The following is an 18,328-nucleotide window of genomic DNA, read 5'->3' as shown; positions in this document are numbered from 1 at the left end:
AACGGTTTGAGATCTAAATGACCAAAATGGTTAGGATGGTTTCTTCTTCCTGGCTCAACAAATTAATGCTAATTTTGGAAATCTCCCTGGTTTATTTCCATAACCGTAGAGTATATGAACCACTGGGGAAGTTGGGAGCAACTCTGTCCATTGCGCGTCAGCTGGCCTGTGGCCTGATAGGAGCCGCTGCTGCTTCTGTACAGTCCGCCCTGGGGGGTGTCAGCTCCACATTTCTGTGATAAGACCTTCCGGGGTGATGCTTTGTCTCACCCCATTGCTGCCTATGTAGGAATGTTGAAACCAGATCAAAGAACTCATTTTTCCCTTCCCTCTGCCAGAAAATGCTTTTGTTTTTCTTACAGAGATCCATCTGCAAAGATGGATCCATCTCCAAAGATTTTTCATTCAGTTGGGAAGAGCTAAAAAAGACAGATAGTTTATATATAAATATGTATATGTGTGTATATATATGTGTGTGTGTGTGTGTAGTGTGTATATATGCATATATATACACACATATATATTTGTGTGTATAAATGTATGTATATATGTTTCATGTTAATGCAAAATTTGTGACCCAGATCTTTTAAACTGAAGTAGATGATGATGAACATTTGGGCTGCCAGGGATACTCCACAGATTGCCCTGTGGACCTCTGGGAGCTCAGCATGAATGTGAAGCTCCATTGCTGGGCTCAGAATAGTGTTGGGGGTCTTCGGGACAGAGCCTTCCTGTGGTGTGCTGTCACTAGGACAGCATATGGGTGGTGGCAGGCGGAGTGAGAAACCATGGAGTGGTTGAGGGCAAGTTGGGCTTTGCAGAAGAAGTGAGAATTTGTCTTACCAGCTCCAAGCGACAATGTGCCATGAGGTCACCAAAGCAGTATTTAGATGCCCCAGAATCTTAGAGCCTTGGAGATCTTAGAACACATGCTACACTTATAACAGTGAAGCCTTGTTATTATGTGAAGTTTCTGCTAAAGATGGCCTAATATGAATCCTATTTGACATGAATTTGAGCCATGAAGGTAGCATTTCTTTTTTTTAGTGTTTATTTTAGGCAGAGAGAGAGAGAGCGCTTACGCGAGTGAGCACGCACAAGCGGGGGAAGGGCAGAGAGAGAGGGAGACACAATCTGAAGCAGGCTCCAGGCTCTGAGCTGTTAGTACAGAGCCCAGTGTGGGGCTCGAACCCACAAACCACAGGATCATAACCTGAGCTGAAGTTGGACGCTTAATCAACTGAGCCACCCAGGCACCCAAAGGTAGCATTTCTAATGCATTCCTCTACATACCGTTTAGATAGAACAAAATATAAAGGAAACACTTAATGGTTCTACCACTTTGAATGAATGCTCAAATCTAGCTTCTGAAAAACAAATGAGTACTGTTTTCTATAATAGAAGACCCTCTTGAACACAACATAATTTGAGAGCTAAAATACTTGGTTTAGTAATTTTTAAGGTAATTTGCAATATACATATTGAGAAACAAGTTCATATATGCATTTCTTAATGAAATGATACTTCTGAAAGTGCCTAGCATGATGTTTAGGAAATGACAGGCTTTTAGTCAACATTAGTTTCTTTGAAGTTTTCTCCATCTAGAGGGTCTGTTTTATTGATGTCACTTAGAATTTGGCTGGTGCATAGTGCTAGGCAAAATCTCATTAGCCTTTTTAAAAATCAGCCATTTACTTCCATTTTCACTTTCTATTCTGTCTGCTGACTGAAAGCTGTTCATGGTATTTCATGCCATATAAAATGGGCCTAAAGCAAAGGGAATGAATTCACTGGTTTTGCTTCAAATTGCCATGCAAATTAGTTAGTCATACTGATTGACTACAGAGCTTGTTTTACCAAATAATTTCCAAATATTTTAACTTTATATTTTTACTTGAGTTTAGATATGATCTGAGACCTGGCCTGGTCTAGTCTCAGAAAAGTGTAGAAACCTAAAAGATTTCTTTCTCTCCACTTGTTTACTGCTTTAAATTCTTCTGAGGATGTTCGTGTCCATTATTTCTTTTTCAGGAATGTGGCTTATTCACTAAGACCTTATCAGACCTCTTTAAAATCAGTGTTTTCCAAAAATGAAATTGAACCTTTGGTGTCCTGAATTCTGTCATTCTTGTGTATTTCTGATTCGATTGATTTTTCCTTGGCCCCTGAGACACCCTTGGGTCCAGCTCCCCACTGTGACTATTGTCCTTGAAGACCTAGCCTTTCTGTGCTCATTACTTTCACACTCTTACATCTTCACCTAAAACCCTGAGGCCCTATAGTTTGGATCCGTCTTATTTTTTCTGCCTTCTGTTTGTTCACTCACCCGTTCATTCAGTCGGTAGGCCTGCGGCACAGAGCTGGTACCACACAATCTGCTCACTGAGGGCCGCAAAGATGAATGAGGGAGCTAGAGTCTAATCAGCCTTGCATCTGCTTACATGTGGAGGGTTTTCTGTATGTCACGTGGCACAGTCCATGATTTGAGCATTGGAGAAGAATCAAGCAGTGGCTGCATGACTGTCCTGTTCCTCCTTTATGGGTGTCAGTGATGCCTGTTGGGCCCCAGGTACCCCAGTTTCCAGCATGGCCCTCTGCTCCTTCTGACCTCATCTCTTTTCATCAGATGATCTGTCCTCAGATATTACTGTCATCAGTTCCATTCCCCTATCTCAGCCCTTATCACCAAGGGAGAAGCTTCCCCATCAGTCCCAGCCCAGCCTTTAAAAGCAGCTCTGACATTGGGCAAAAAAGGCACAAAGAGTGATATCTCGTGGACAGAAGTCTAAGTGAGAAATGCCTTCAGTAGGAGCTGGGAGGGGAAAAGTGTGTGGATTGAGCAGAAGACATACCTTCCTCTGAGGTCTCAGACTGGTGGGCTGCAAACTGTATTTGTCTGAGCAGTGTGTTTTTGTCTTCCTTACATAGTTTTCTTCTTTTTGTACTCCGTGGCCAGTGCTTAGAAATCAGGAAATTTCACATGAAACCTAGATTGTCAGTTTCTTTTGAAAAAAAATCAGATATTTGGTGGGATGTGGGAGAAAGCTGTTTGATGACTGTTACTGGTTTGGGGCCTTAAGCAATTGGAGTAAAGGAGTTGCTATTCCCTGAGATGGAGAAGACTGTGGGGGAAGCAGGTTTGTGGGAGCAGGGGTTGACCAGAGATGTACTGAGTGTATCAAGTTTGGGTTATATTAAGTTTGAGGTGCCTATTAAACATCCTAGTGAGGGGTGCCTGGGTGGCTCAGTTGGTTGAGCGTCCGACTTGGGCTCAGGTCATGATCTCTCAGTCTGTGAGTTCAAGCCCCGCCTCGGCCTCTGTGTTGACAGCTCAGAGCCTGGAGCCTGCTTTGGATTCTGTGTCTCCCTCTCTCTCTGCCTCTCCCCTGCTTATGCTCTGTCTCTCTCTCTCTGTCAAAAGTAAATAAACATTAAAAAAAATTAAAAAAAATTTAAACATCATAGTGAAAGGGTGGAAAAGTAAGTAGATGTAAGAGTGGGGAGTTGAGGAGAGAGGTCCAAGTGAGACCTAAGTATGGGAGTGTCAACATATAAGTGATATTTATAGCCATGAGACTGATAACCAAGAGAGTGATTATGATGGAAGAGTCCTGAAGGTCCCGAAATAGGAAAATGTGGAGGAGCAGGGACTTGAGACTAAGAACGGTAAGGCAAGAGGAGACCCCGGAAAGTGAGGTGCTGCACATGCCAGCCAAAGAAAATGTTCCAAGGGGGAAGGAGGGATCCATCTGTCTCAGATGCTGTGATAACTCCTATAAGAGGACAGTTGAGAATGAGTACTGACCTAGAATGTGGAGGTCACTAGTGACTTTGACAAGAGCATGTCTGGTAGAGTGGTGGGAGGAAGCCAGTTTGAAGTGGATCCAAGAGAGGGGAGAATTAGAGATCCTGAATGTAGACTGCTCTTCTGAAGCATCATCTTTAAGAGAGAGCAGAGAAATGGGCTGGGAGCTAGGTAGGGATACAGGATCCAGAGAGGGTGGTAGGGGTTGTTTTTTTTGAAGATGGGAGAAGTTCAAGCATATTGGTATCTTGATGGGCATGATCAAGAAGAGAAAGAGTGAGTGCACTAATAATGCAGGAAACTGAAGGGAGACTTACTGAAGTCATGTCTTTGAGAAGCTGAAAGAGGATGTGTCCTGGTGCACAAGTGGGGAAGCTGGTGTCCGTTATGAGCCAGGATGGTTCAGTTCTTGTAACACAAAGGAAGGCAGAGGGTATGGATACAGATGAAGGTAGGTGGGTATATTTTTTGGTTGAATGAATGAATGAGCAAGCAGTCAGCCAGGAGGGACTGAGATTGACATACTACCAGGAAAGTCTCCATAGTGGCCAGGCCTACTCTGAGGACAGGCCACCTTGGTAGGTGAAGTAGTTGACGAGGTCCTAGTGTAGGTTATTAAAGTCCACATTTGAGTACTGATGTTGTTCTGATTTCCAGGGCATGATTGAGAAAAGTTATTTAGCTTGAGAGGCAAGGAAAAATCAGGTGGGTCCCTGGTGGCCACAGATGTTTTCCTCTGAGTATCTACTGTCTTCTGGTGATAGAACATGTATTCACTTGTGCTCTGTGGTCCCCTTCACCAAACTGACTCCTACTCTGCATGACCAGCACACCCCTTGGGCACTGGGCTCATGACCCTTGATTTAGACTGTGAGAGGGTGAGAGAGGAAGGGTGGCTGACTGGTAGTGGGAGAAGGGATTGTGCGTAAGGAGGTACAGGCGTGAGTGGTCATGTGCCAGAGAACAGGAGTCATTGAGGTGGGCAGTGGGTGGCTGGGAGTGCTGCCCCATTTCGCAGAGAAAGTTCTCACAAGCAGTACCTTGTTTCTTGTTTTTGGCGCCTAATTGAACATCACACGTAAAAACGCTTCACGAGAAGTAAAATGGCTCCCGTGTGCACTGTCACGGAGGTAGTTCCTTTTCCATGCTAAACACTTCTGTAGTCTTATCCACACGTTACCAGCTGCTAAACTAGTCATGAAAATTCTATCTGATCTTTTGCTAACATCAGGTCACAGGGATTATTTTAACGGCTAACATAAGCAGTATTATTGCTGGCTCAGGTTCAAACTATGTCTTGTGATCTGGACGTCTCTTTTGAGATTCTATCAAGTTAAAATTAGAACACTTATTTTAAGAGATGTATGCAAGCTGAGACAAATCCCCATTACTGGGTCAGAATGAATGGCTCTCAGTAATTTAGAGACAATTGTAATATGTACCCAATGTTTTGTTTGTTTGTTTGTTTGTTTTTATTCCTGGCTGATAAAATTAGTGGGTAAATCAAGCAGTGAGTCAGTGAATCTTCTAGTTCTCCTTGTTCCTGGTCGAGGTCAGTTAAACTTTATCTTTTGACATCAGTATGTCCCCTTATTCACTGGCTACCTATTTTGCTTTAGCCAGGTGATATAAATTCTGACTGGTACCTGATTGCTGCTTTTGGTGAGAGAGAGGGAGAGAATTACCCTCCTGTAAGAATATACCCAAATTTTGGATTTAGGCTGATTTTTTTTTTTTTTTTTTTTTTTTTTTGGAGAGAGTGCACACTCGAGAGCTGGGGAGGGGCAGAGAGAGAATCCAAAGCAGGCTCCACACCCAGCCTGACTCAGGGCTCAATCCCACGATTGATCGTGAGATCATGCCCTGAGCTGGAATCAAGAGACTCTCAACCAACTGAGCCACCCAGGGGTGCCAGACTAAAATAATTCTTTTAAGCAACAAGTAATTTCGCCTTTCAGTTATGACCTGTGCTTTTACTTATTTCATTTTGATATCGTTGTTTTGGATTTTCATAAATAACTGAAAAGTAGAATTGATTAAAATGATAGGAAATAATCTTTAGAAACATTCCTTGGGGAGCAGGATTAAGACCTAAACATAATTACATGAAATTCATATCTAGATTAATTGAAACTCTGGATACAAAAACAGTGTCTGAGACCTTTTGCTCATCTGTTTTGTAAACAAAGCGCTTTATTATGAAAGTTAATAGAGCAAGCCGTTGAGGCTGCTCTGCTGTGTAAATAAATACTGTTCTGTTTTTACAGCTAGAGCACAGTTACATGGTTTTACCGATATAACTCACGCATCATCCTATAAAGTGGCCAGTGTTAGGCCTAACAGTCTGCCTTCTATCAAGCCAAGGGCTGCCCCAGGTGATTTCCCAGAACACAGCTGTGTATGACCACCTTACGCAAAACTGCAGGACTGTCTTCACTTTCCTCCTACCCTCCTATCAGAGCCCCATGTTTCCCACTCAGCAGCTGCCTTACTTTGCGCCCTGCCCCCATCCTCCCACCCTCAAAGGGCCTGTGGGCTGGCCAGAACCTTCCACATTCAGTGACTTGTCCAGGCCTGCACTTCTCATAAAGAATCCTTGCTCTAAAACTTGTTTTTCTCCTGCCCCTACTCATTTCCATAGATCTGTTTGGTGTGTGGCCGCTAGGTTAAAGGAATACCTCAGATACCTGAAAAAAAGAGTTCTCGTTCTTCACCATACAGAAGTAGGGCTAATCGTGGCTTGAACTCATGGCCTCTGGAGCCTGTGCATGACTCCTGTGTGCCCTAGCATCTTTCTTACTTCTTCTCACCTGCAGCTTTGGCCTTAACACTCCTGAATCCTCATGAGCTCTTTTTGGTCTGTCCCTTGGTACCCCTGGGCTGCAATAAAAACCTATTCATATCATGCATTTCATGATTTGTTTTGTTTTTCCTGAAATTTGGGTATCTCTTGGGCGGTGACATCACATCTCCACAACCCTGCTCACCTCTTCTCCCTCCCCCCATCTTACCGGCACCAAAGAATCCCTTGCCTTTGGGCACAAAGGGCAGTTCCGTCCACATTTAGGATCCCTTATGATCTCGGCTTCTACCTCAGACAGGCTTATCAAGGTCTTTCTTCAAACTAAGACTGCCCTGTCTATGAAAAGACTGTCCAGTGGATACAATTTTTCACAGTGTTAGGATAGACTAGGTAAAGAAGGTAATTTTGAGGAAGGATGATGCTTCCTCTAGCCACAGAGGGTATCCATGATTTCACATTAAAGACACACTATGGATCACAGCTTCAGGAAGGTAGATCCCAGGTCTGAGCCACAGTGAAATGCAGGATGTGGAATGCCCCCAAATGGTGTTTCTGTTGACCTGCAAGGGGAAGGCCCTGAGCCACATGGGGTGGGATCTAAGCAGCATGAAGCCCAGTCTCCAGGCAGTTTGCAGAGGCCCCCGAGCCACCTTGGGGGCACAGACAGAGCCAGGGGCAGAAGTGTAGACTCCTGCCTCCAGAAGAGATGGGACGGTCTCACTGTGAGGTGTTTGCAGACCCCAGTGGCATTCGGCACCGCACTGGGTCACTGTGTCTTGCCTCTGCATGAGCTTTAAAGGCCCAGTTCATGGGCTGAGGTGGCCCTTAGACAAGGTCTAGCACAGTCCACTTAGGGGTCAGCTGCTGGTCCTAAACACACCACCATCCATTTCTTGTTCCCGCCCACCTTCCCTGACCTTTGTGCAAACCGAACCCTTCTGAGAACAGTCTTTCTCAGGTGGCCCTAAGTTGCTTGTTCTGTAGCTTTCTTTCCTGGTAGTTACTTTTACCTGTCTTTGACTATGTTTGGAGTATTTCTATGGTTCATTAGGCACATCCTTTCCACTTTCCAGATTGACCATCTGTAGGCAGGGAATTCCTGAGGTAACAGATGTCACTCTCAGGTGATGTCCTTAAAATTCTGGGAGTGTCTTTCAGTAACAGCCTACTTGTGGTTAAGAACCTTGGCTCTGGAACCAGACCGCCTGGGTGGGATCCCAGCCATGGGATCCTAGACAAGGTATTACCTTCATGCCTTGGTTTCCTCACACAGTTGTTTTGGAAATTAAATGAGATAAACCATGCAGATGTTAAGCAGTGTGGTATGTGTGAGTACTCCATGTATGTTAGCTATTACTGTTTCTCCTGCCTGATCTATTGCAAACCGTCCCAAGAGCAAGTTAGAAAGGAATAGAGTTTATGCTATATTCACGTTTTAATATATGTTAAGTAGTATTACCTTTCATATAATTTATGACATTCATATTAGGTCTAGGCGAAATCGTGGATTGAAATTAATGGCCAGTTACTCTAGGAGGAGCACACAAGGCTCTTGCTCCAGGCAAGACGAGTCGGGAGGACGGGATGTCTGAGAAGGCGGAAGCAACACCTGTTCTTTCACATGTGCTCTCTTCTGGTTTTAGGCGTGTTTGTGTTGTAGATGAGGCAGTGCCCGCCAGCCCCATCAACACAAGCGTCAGGTCTCTGGGCTGTGGGCTCCCCCGTCACCATTAGAATGTTTGTCGAAGGCCTTTATCTTAACTGCCATCTTGCCCGGGGTCTCCTCTGGACCCCACTTCCTGCACAAAGCCTCTTCTGAAAATCCCCACCTGCACTAACTGCTTTGGCATTTTCATAGACCCTAATGTCAGCATTGCACTGCTAGCCCTGACTCGTTGCCTCGTTTGTGCTCGTTTCTTATTTTTACGTTAGATGACCCCTCTCCCTGTTGGGACGAAAATCATTTGGGGTCATGCACTGAGCATAGTGCCTTATGCGTAGCAGGTGCTTATTTAGTTGATAGCCCTATCTGCACAAATTTTGAGCATTAGGACTTCTATCCTTTTAAGGATAAAGTTGAGAGTATTTGTATGCATGTGTTTGTGTACCTGTGGGTTATGTGTGTAGGTGTGTAAAATGTAAAATAAAAGAGTAAACTTGCGGATACCAGGTATCTACTGCGTTTTCAGAAGAAATGAACTGTGGAATAGTCCAGCGGTTTTAGGAGGAAGTTTACGATAGGCTCTATTTTTCTCAGTTTTGGAGTGGCAGCATGGTAGGATTGCTAAGAGGACAGGCTTAAGAAGCAGAAATGTGCCAAATCCTTTTTCTGCTACTTAATAGCTATAGGGCTGCAGGCAACTCACTGGCCTCTAAGAGCCTCTGTTAACACATTAGTAAGGTCTACCGTGCCAGACTGTTATTATTCCCAATCATGTCCCTAAAAGAATTTGGGCCCCAAACATAGGAAACTCTGATAGTGATAGCTATGTAATAGGTCTCTGGCATTAAAAAAAAAAATTTTTTTTTAAGATCAGAAAAGTTACATGAATAGAGTTTGCATTATTTCAGTCTGTACATCATGCTCAGCTACTTTGGTTGCCTATAGGATAAATCCACTAAAATCCAACACTTGAGCCCAACACCCAAGTACCTGTCCCATTCTTCCTTTCCTAGCAAAATTTCCTCTTTGGCTCCACTGGGAGGACCCTCCATTTAACACACATATGCTCACCTGATACTTGCTATCCCTCTGCCTAGAATTCTCCGTATTAGTGCTAGCTACCCAGATCCAGTCTGCTGTACAAGCTTTAAGTCTCTGCCCCAGTGAACCTACCTTCCACGACCTCCCTGCCTCTGCATTCCCAGAGCACTCACTGTTCCCATTTTTCTTCTGGCACATGTTATCTTTACCTTTATTATTTGGTTTTATATACACAGATTTCCTCCCAGCCAGAACAGGACCACTCTTAACTCTTAGTCTTTTTAGGATACTATTGTGAGATGCAGTGCATACACAAAAGGGTATATATAAAAAATGTGTTTTTTTTTAAATGCAAGTTAAAAAATAGAACACAACCAGTACCTCAGAAGCCCCTGTGTGTCTGTTTCCCATCATGCTTCCCTTTCCCCCAGAGGTAACCAACATCATGACACTTATATGTTGATCAGGTTTCTACTCTTTAAGCAGTACTTTGCTTTGCACTATGGGAGTGGATTCCTGTGCATGTATTTCTATTTGAATTTGAATTTTTCATCATATTTTTAAAATTCATCCATTTTCACACCCCATGTTCACTGCAGCATTAATGACAATAGCTAAGACAAGTGTTCATTGATGGATGAATGTATAAAGAAAATGTATATGTACATGTAAGATGGAATATTATTCAGCTATAAAAAGAAGGAAGTCCTGCCATTTGCGGCAACACAGATGGACTGTAAGGGCATTATGCTGAGTGAAGGCAGAGAAAGACAAGTACTATAAAATCTCACTTATATGTGAAATCTAAAAACAAATAGACAAACTCATAAATACAAAGAAAAAAATTGGTGGCTGAAAGAAGCAGAGGGTAGGGAGGGAGCAAAATGGGTGACGGTGGTGAAAAGATACAAATTTCTAGTTATCAGATAAAAAGACCTGGGGATGTGATGTACATCATGATGACTGTAGTTAACAGTACTGTATTGCATATTTGAAAGTTGCTGACAGTAAATCTTACAACATCACATCACAAGAAAAAAAATGTAGCTGTGTGCAGTTAAACTTGCTGTTGTAATATAAAAAAATTATCCATTTGCTACATGATATGTATAGCTACAATTTGTTTATTTTGACTGCTGTATTACATCCCATGATCTGAATACACCATAAGTTATCCTTTAAAAAGATTAAATGGGGTGGATCAGTTGGTTAAGCGTCTGAGTTTGGCTCAGGTCATGATCTTGCAGTTCGTGGGTTCGAGCCCCGCGTCGGGCTCTGTGCTGACTGCTCGGAGCCTAGAGCCTGCTTCAGATTCTGTATCTCTCTCTCTCTCTCTCTCTGCCCCGCCCCCTCCCCCGTCACACTGTCTCTCTCTCTCTCTCAAAAATAAATGAACATTAAAAAAAAAAAATGGACAAGTAATCATAAAATCTCAGTGACATTCAACAGTAAGTATGTATTTCTTGCTCATATATTGGTGGGTAGGCTGAGGCAGCTCTGATCATCTCAGCAGGGTTTGGAGCCAGGCCACAGGTTTGATCCAGATCTGCTCCATGGGTCTCATCCACTCTTCTGCTGGAAGAGGTCACAGCTTCTCAGAAGGAACAGAAACAAGCAGGGACTGTTTTTAAAAGGCAGTGTCACTTCTGCCCACATTTCATGGCCAAAGGCAAGTGCTGTGAGCATGCCCAATTTATCAGTGAGGCAGGAATCTCATTCCTGCTGTGGAGATTGGGAAACGGAGTGAACACTTCCTGAGCAATCTTAACCCAGTAAGTTACGGTCACTTGGGTTGTATCCAGTGATGACTGCTTCAAACAGTGCTGCTGCCGTGAACATTTTGAGTATGTCTCCTGTTGCACATGTTTAAGAGCTTCTTTAGGATGTGTGCCTAGGAGCTGAGCTTCCAGGCCAGAGGCGCGAGCATTTTCAATGTTACGAGGTAATACCAAATGGCTTTCCACGTGCTGTACCTTTCCTGCAGTGGATTGGTGTGTTGGTTGTTGCACTGATCCACCACTACTCTGGGATTTTTGTGTATATTTAACATACAATTGAATGATTTAAAAAGCATGTCTAAAAATTTGTCTGTGAGCTTCATATCTTTTCCAACCAACCACTACTACAAGATGGAAGGTGCACTGTTCAGGCTACAGAACAAAGTGCTATTTATCTTTTTGTCAGTGCTCGGAATCCACTAATGGCTTCAACTTGTGTTCCCTTGGCAGATTTGGTGCAAATGCCAAAGTTGTGCATTTCCTGGGGCGAATCAAACCATGGAATTATACTTATGATCCTAAAACAAAAAGTGTCAAAAGCGAGTCCCATGATCCCACCATGACTCATCCAGAGTTTCTCAACCTGTGGTGGGACATCTTCACCACCAACGTTTTACCTCTGCTTCAACAGTTTGGCCTTGTCAAAGATCCCCACTCGTACCTAAATGTGGTAGGTTCTGTTTTACCCTTTCCGGTAATTTAATGCTGTAATTTTTTTTAACTTGATAGACTGGTAGAGGTAGAGTATTTAGTGGTATTTTACCATAAGAGACTCGTAAATACAGAGAACAAACTGAGAGTTGCTGGAAGGGAGATGAGTGGCGGGATAGGCTGAAGGGGTGATGGGCATGAAGGAGGGCACTTGTGGGAATGAGCACTGGGTGTTATGTGTAAGTGATGAATCACTGGGTTCTACTCCTGAAACCAGTACTACCCTGTATGTTAACTAATTTGAATTTAAATTTAAATAAATACATAAATAAAAAGATTTTTGTAGAAAATTGTCCATCTTAGAGGGGAGAAATAGTGCCAGCAAAGATTAAAGTAGTAGATTTTGTGGCAAATTTCGATTAGATCTGAGAGCATAAGAAAGGGTTTTAGAGGTATGTATATATATATATGTGTGTGTGTGTGTGTGTGTGTGTGTGTAATCTACAGAATTCTTAGCTCATTGTCCTAAGGTTCTGAGATTATTCCTAAGGTTTAGATAGTGCCCTGTTTCATGCTTTAGATGAATGGACACTTTTTCAAAGAAACTGCAAACATTTAAATATATGTATTTTATTTTTGCCATCTGCTTAGAAGAATGTATTTTTCAGTGAACATTACAATAACATGAACATGGAACAACAGATACTTTTCTAGGATTATTTTGGTTTGCTGTGTTTGTGCTCTTATGGTTACGTAGGATCTTGAAAAAAATCTCCTTGTAAGAGGAAGATGACATTAACATTTAAAACACCAAACTGCTTAGACTCTTCTGACTTTAAAAGTCTTCCTGTGAGGTTTATTCTTTTGGAAAAATGGGAAGAGGATGAGAAATTATACTTTTATGCTGCATATTAAGATATAAAGAATAGAATTGAATGAGTGAATGATAATCCAATCTAATCAGTTAATTACCTTGGTATAATTATAAGAGGCTAAAAGTTGTAAGAGATCCTTTTATTTGCCATAGTAGAGATTTTAGCCATTTTACTTATTAGCACTTGTACCAATATGTAAAATGGAGAAAGGGAAAAATAAATAACACTAACATTCTTACTCTAATTGCTTTCTATGGACTATGAAATAATATTGGCACAGTACTTGGAATGTTGCCTGGCACATAGTGCTTAAACAAAGTTAGCTATTATTACAGAACCCTGACAACTACTCTATCAAGTATTATTGTTACTATGTTCTTTTTGTATATTAACATTAACTGAGGCCTAAAGAAGTTAAATAACCTCTGTTAGTTATATAACATACTCATCAAAAGCAGAACTGGGACTCAAATCTAGGTCTGCAAGACTGTTACCTTCTGACAGATATCATGAAGTAGAGAATTCTGGAAGAAACTCCCTGTATCATTCCTGTTGCAAGTGGAAGCAAAGGCAGGGCTAATCTAGGGTAAGGACTTAATGTTGCTTCAGCTATAAAATAATCTTCTGGAATCTGCCCAGATGCCTTGGAGTTCCAGTATATATAAACACACACATACACACTTACATATGTATAGCAACAAAAACCAGTAATCAAAAATTTCGTTCTACCGTTTCCTCCATTATAGAGCAGTACCTGTATGGATTCATTTGCCTTCCTTTTTCTCTGCTAGTTCTAGTACCTTCTCACCTCAGAGCTTTTTGAAGAATAGCTTTGATATCCTTTTATTGTGCACTTGAAGTTAATTGCCTTTGTATAAGTCATGAGAACCTAATTTAACGTAGAGTAGGTTTGCTCCATTTCCTGCACATTTACCCTGTTGCTTCCACAACCCAAGGACTGAGAATTAGGAACCAAGGAAAAGCGATGGGAATGGAAACAGTTGATCCAGATTAAGCCAATTAAATTCACACATGCTACAAGATGAGATGCTTGATAATAAGCTTCAACAAGCAGAGACGTTTGGTGCATAGTCTCAAACAATTAAGCTCTCACGTTTCTAACCTGACAACTTGTGTATGTGGTGTGGCTCTCTGGTTAGGTCCTTTGTGAAGCTTAGACTCTGAGGGATCATTTTGTTTAAGTTCTCAACCTTTCAGAGCCCACACAGATCGAGAATTTATCGTGAGACTTGTGTTCCCTTGTCCATCCATCTTACACTTTCTAATGAACTGTTTGCAGCTTTCAGACTTGGTCTATACACTGGCTTTCTCTTGTGGCTTCTGTAGAAAGGTATGCAGAACTTAAACATTAACCCTAATTACTTTGTTCTCCCAATGTTTTCACTGAGTCCAGAAGTCTTCATTTCGTTAGGAAAAAAATCATATGACCCTTGTATTCCTGTGTCTTTTTTGTTTGTTTGTTTCATGTAATACTTTTCAGTTTTTGCTACTTTGCATGATAATTCATCCTGGCTTTTCTCACCTTCTTCAACTTCCTGCGTTCTTTTAAAACAGTCTGTTTTGCAGCTCTCAAGGAGTCTAATTATGCTCTCCTTTTTAGGAAGGTGTCTCGGGAGCCGTATCACATCTGTCCCTCGGGGAGATCCCGGCTACAGCACAGCCTTTTGTGTCCTCAGAAGAACGGAAGGAGCGGTGGGAACAGGGCCAGGCCGATTACATGGGAGCAGATTCCTTTGACAACATCAAGAGGAAACTTGACACTTACCTCCAGTAGAAACGCTGCCATTTTCCCATGGACACATCCATTTCACAGGCACTTGTTTCGGATGCTTAGTATCTAGAGCTGGGTTAAGCAAGGTCTGTTACAGTTGCTAGAAGCTTTGCTAAAATTAAAATTCATCAGATGAGGGGATTTGGCAGGACAACAGGTGAGAACTGGGCAAAAGTTGTGAAGTAGCAGTTCTGTTATGTGTGGACAGTGTTCTGCTTTTTAACCCTAGGCTTATTCAGCAGACGGTCAGAGAGTCTGGATTTTGCTGACCTATGTGGTAAGGGAAACTCAAGCTATTAAATTGGCTGTATCGACTCTAGAAACGTGCCAAGACAGGCTCTAAATCCGCCTCTCTTCAGACTGGGACAGGGTATCTCTCTCGTGCTTGCTTGTTATACCTTTGACTAGACCCACAGTTTAGAATTGCCCAGAGGCCACCAGAGCGATTATAATTGTGCTTCCAGGTAAAGACAGCCTAGAACACTGCTGAGGGATTCATAAACCTATCAACAGATGGTGTTAACCCATTGTATTTCCTAATTTCAGTGTCTGAAGTTGTTCACCAGTTTTCTATGTACAGTTTACAGCATGCGAAAACGCTTTTGTTCAGTTCTCTGTATCTATAAACAGCCATGTGTTCTCTGATGGTTACCTGCAGTGGCACCCTGTATGAAAATAAAGACTTCTTGCCATATCCTGGTTGTCTAAATAAAGGATTCCCATTCCCCTTGAAAAAAACGCATCAAGTAGTTGTTCATGAGTTTTAGAATTGGTCAGTGTTTTAAAAACCAGTGTAACACTTGACACTGGAATCGGTTTCTAGATATCTAGAAACATTTAAATATTGTGTTCTCCAGTGATGGTAATGGGTGTGATTGATGGAGGAAAGTGAGATCAAATGTATTTAATCTGTCACCCGCATTTTACGTCCATATTGAGTATTCAGATTTTGGAAAATATTATAGCATCAAATCATTATCAGTCTCTGAACATATTTGATAATCTTTCAGGACAGTTAGTACTGGAACCGGTGTCTTCATGAATTAAAATGAGAAGTATAAAGGATATTAATTAAATGTACAGATGATTCTAGGCTGCAAGGATGTGGCAAGCCAGGGAAGGGCAGGATCCAAAATTACCTTTATTTTAATTTTTTTTAATGTTTGTTTATTCTTTAGAGAGTGAGCATGAGTGGGGGAGGGGCAGAGAGGGAGACACAGAAGCTGAAGGCTCCAGGTTCCAAGTTGTCAGCACAGAGCCCAACACAGGTCTCGAACCCACGAACCATGAGATCATGACCTGAGCTAAAGCCAGATGCTTAACCGACTGAGCCACCCAGGTGCCCCAAAATGACCTTTTAAAACCAATGTGAGTAATCAGAGATCATTCTACTGGGGAAAAACAAAAATACAGGAGAGAAGACCATGATGAGAAGAAACTTGAGAGCGTTAACTGGGCAGAAACTGCAATGGCTTTTATGGCCTAATCAACCAAGGTTGCCCTTCTTTCCCCAATATCCTTTGGGTTACACAGGTGAGCCCTATTCAATGTGGGTGTGAATGAATAGAGGGGTGTATGGAATTCTGGAGGCAAGAATGGGTGGGGCCACCTTGGAGGCTGGCTATCGGAGAGCTCCAGAAGAACCTGAGGACTTCCCTAAAATTGTAGAATATTAAATAAGTGATTTCTGAAGATAACACTACAATTATTTGGACTGGTGGAGAATGAGTTGCTATAATCCTCAAGTATACAAAGCACTTTTACCAAAGATTTAAGTGCCTCCATGCATCAGGTGCTTTGATAGCTCTTCTCAAGATACTCCTAAATCCCAGGATCTTTGTATTGGGGGGGGATTATCGAGATGTAACCCTATCATAAGTTGAGGAAGATGTGTATACAAATAAGGAACTGGTTTGCTGGCATCCTCCAAAGGTAACCAGTGTGGTTTTGGGGGGGATTATGTTCTAAGCATCATTATGAATTAATGAATTTTAATGTGGTTAGTTTCAATCCATTGCAGTTGTTCCTAAAGATCTAATTGCCTTACGTTTAGGATTTACGTTTTAAGAACACTCCTTTTGCAACTGGTGGAAAACAGCTTGAATGAAGGACAAAAGACTTGATGGGAAGGACAGTTAGTTTACTGTAGTGGTCCTGGAGAGAGACAGTGGTAATGCAGCATAACTTTCACCAGGATGAAGGCAGCAAAGTCGCCGATGGCTTGGATGAGGAGTGAGGAGAAAGGAGGAACAGAAGATGAGGCGCTCGAGCAACTGTGTCTCCAACCTCACTGCTCCCTAAAACACTGGAGACTTAATTGTGAGTACAGTTTCTTACACCTCATCACTTACAAATTCTGATTCAGTAGGTCTTGGTTGAGGCCATAGTATCTCCATTTCAAGTAACTACTAGGCAATCCAAAAGACTGTCCCAAATGACATTTGAGAACCACTAGATACATTGAGGTATTTATACCAATACAATAGGGAGTGAGGTTTTCAGCAGAAGAGGCATGAAGCGGTGAGGTGATTGTTGCATAGCCGGGGGGCCACCTTCTGATTAAAGCCTTTCCAAAAGACAATCTTGGCTCTGTGAGTAATAGAGGAAACGTTACCATAAATAACATCTATAAATGTATTTGTGTAGCGTTTACCTTTTTAATGTCACTGAGACTTGGAGCATTAAGTAAGATTTGGCTTGTCCTTAAAATAGTCTGCTATGGGTTGCTTTTTCTCGGCTTGTTATTACAAATACACAAATGGATTACAGTCTTTTTATACTTGGGTAAGTTATTTGATTAACTTATTTCTCTGAGTTTCAGCTGCTGAAATTCAATCTCCTATAAATAAAACTGTAAAAAAAGCAAAAAGGAAAGAAAACTTACTGGGCATTTACATCTCAATTCTCATATCCTATGACGTATATATAGTGTCCTCATTTTGCAGATAATCAGAGAATAAGAGAGGTAAATACTCTGCAGACGATTCAAATTTTTGTACTCCAAGCTCCATAGCTCTGCTCTGCTTTAAACAAATGTATGGTTAGAACAGACCATGAGATCAGAGAAACCTCTATATAACCAGAAATACAAATGCCAGTAATCTCTGGGGAGTAACACAATTTAATCGAAAAGCTTTCATTTTGCTATAGGGATAAGGACGGTGGCTTGAAATAGGACTTGGGAAATACCTTTCACAAAGGCATTCCTTAATAGGCTGACTGAAATTATAATGTAAAAATAAATGGGTAAAACCCAAGGATAGAATTTGTTGTGAGTTTTGGCTGAGACAAACATGATTCAGCTTCTGAACATACTTTGTTTCCTACAACTCTCTTTATCCTGTTTTCAGCAGTTTTATGGGCCTAAAAGAGACACTACTTCTGTTATAGGACTATGCTATAATATTGTGATGTATTCAGGGTCAACATTTACCTATAAGGACAAGGGCTCCTTAAACCTTCTAAGGAGTTCAGCTCTTGTCATCTACTTACTTACTCTGTATTCACTTGTTTCTTGATGTTCAGTCTCTGACAGTTACCATTTCTCACTACTGTTTGCCTAGAATAAAAATTCTAGGAAGAGTCAAATGTTCAGAAATAGGGCCTTTGAATGCTAGTAGTTAACCCTTGAACAACACAGGTTGAACTGTGAGGGTACACTCATACATGGATTTTTTTTTTTTTTGGACGCAGTGTCCTGTATTTTCTTTATGATTTTAATAATTTTCTCCAGCTTCATTTTAAGAATACAGTATGTAATAGGGGTGCCTGGCTGGCTCAGTTAAGTACCTGACTCTTGATTTTGGCTCACATCATAATCTCATGGTTTGTGGGTTTAAGCCCCACATTGGGCTCCATGCTGACAGTGCAGAATCTGCTTAGGATTCTCTCTGCTCTTCCCCTGCCCCCCCGCACAAACT

The 18,328-nt window shown here is 41.8% G+C and overlaps 1 protein-coding gene across 2 annotated transcripts in view; it reads left to right on the top strand.

Moving 5' to 3' along the window:
* The window catches only part of GYG1 (glycogenin 1), a 34,532-nt gene extending 19,386 nt beyond the window's left edge, over nucleotides 1-15,146 (top strand). For both annotated transcript variants that reach the window (XM_042954749.1, XM_042954750.1), the window contains exons 6-7: nucleotides 11,541-11,760; nucleotides 14,238-15,146. In XM_042954749.1, coding sequence (XP_042810683.1) covers nucleotides 11,541-11,760; nucleotides 14,238-14,411 — 394 coding nt within the window. In that variant the 3' untranslated portion in view covers nucleotides 14,412-15,146. The remainder of the gene's footprint in view (nucleotides 1-11,540; nucleotides 11,761-14,237) is intronic.
* The last annotated feature ends 3,182 nt before the right edge of the window (nucleotides 15,147-18,328 follow it).

The sequence above is a fragment of the Panthera leo genome, chromosome C2, assembly GCF_018350215.1.
Source record: "Panthera leo isolate Ple1 chromosome C2, P.leo_Ple1_pat1.1, whole genome shotgun sequence".
Lineage (NCBI taxonomy): Eukaryota > Metazoa > Chordata > Mammalia > Carnivora > Felidae > Panthera > Panthera leo.
The sequence above is the reverse complement of the archived record's forward strand: the minus strand, read 5'-3'. Positions and strand labels throughout refer to the sequence as shown.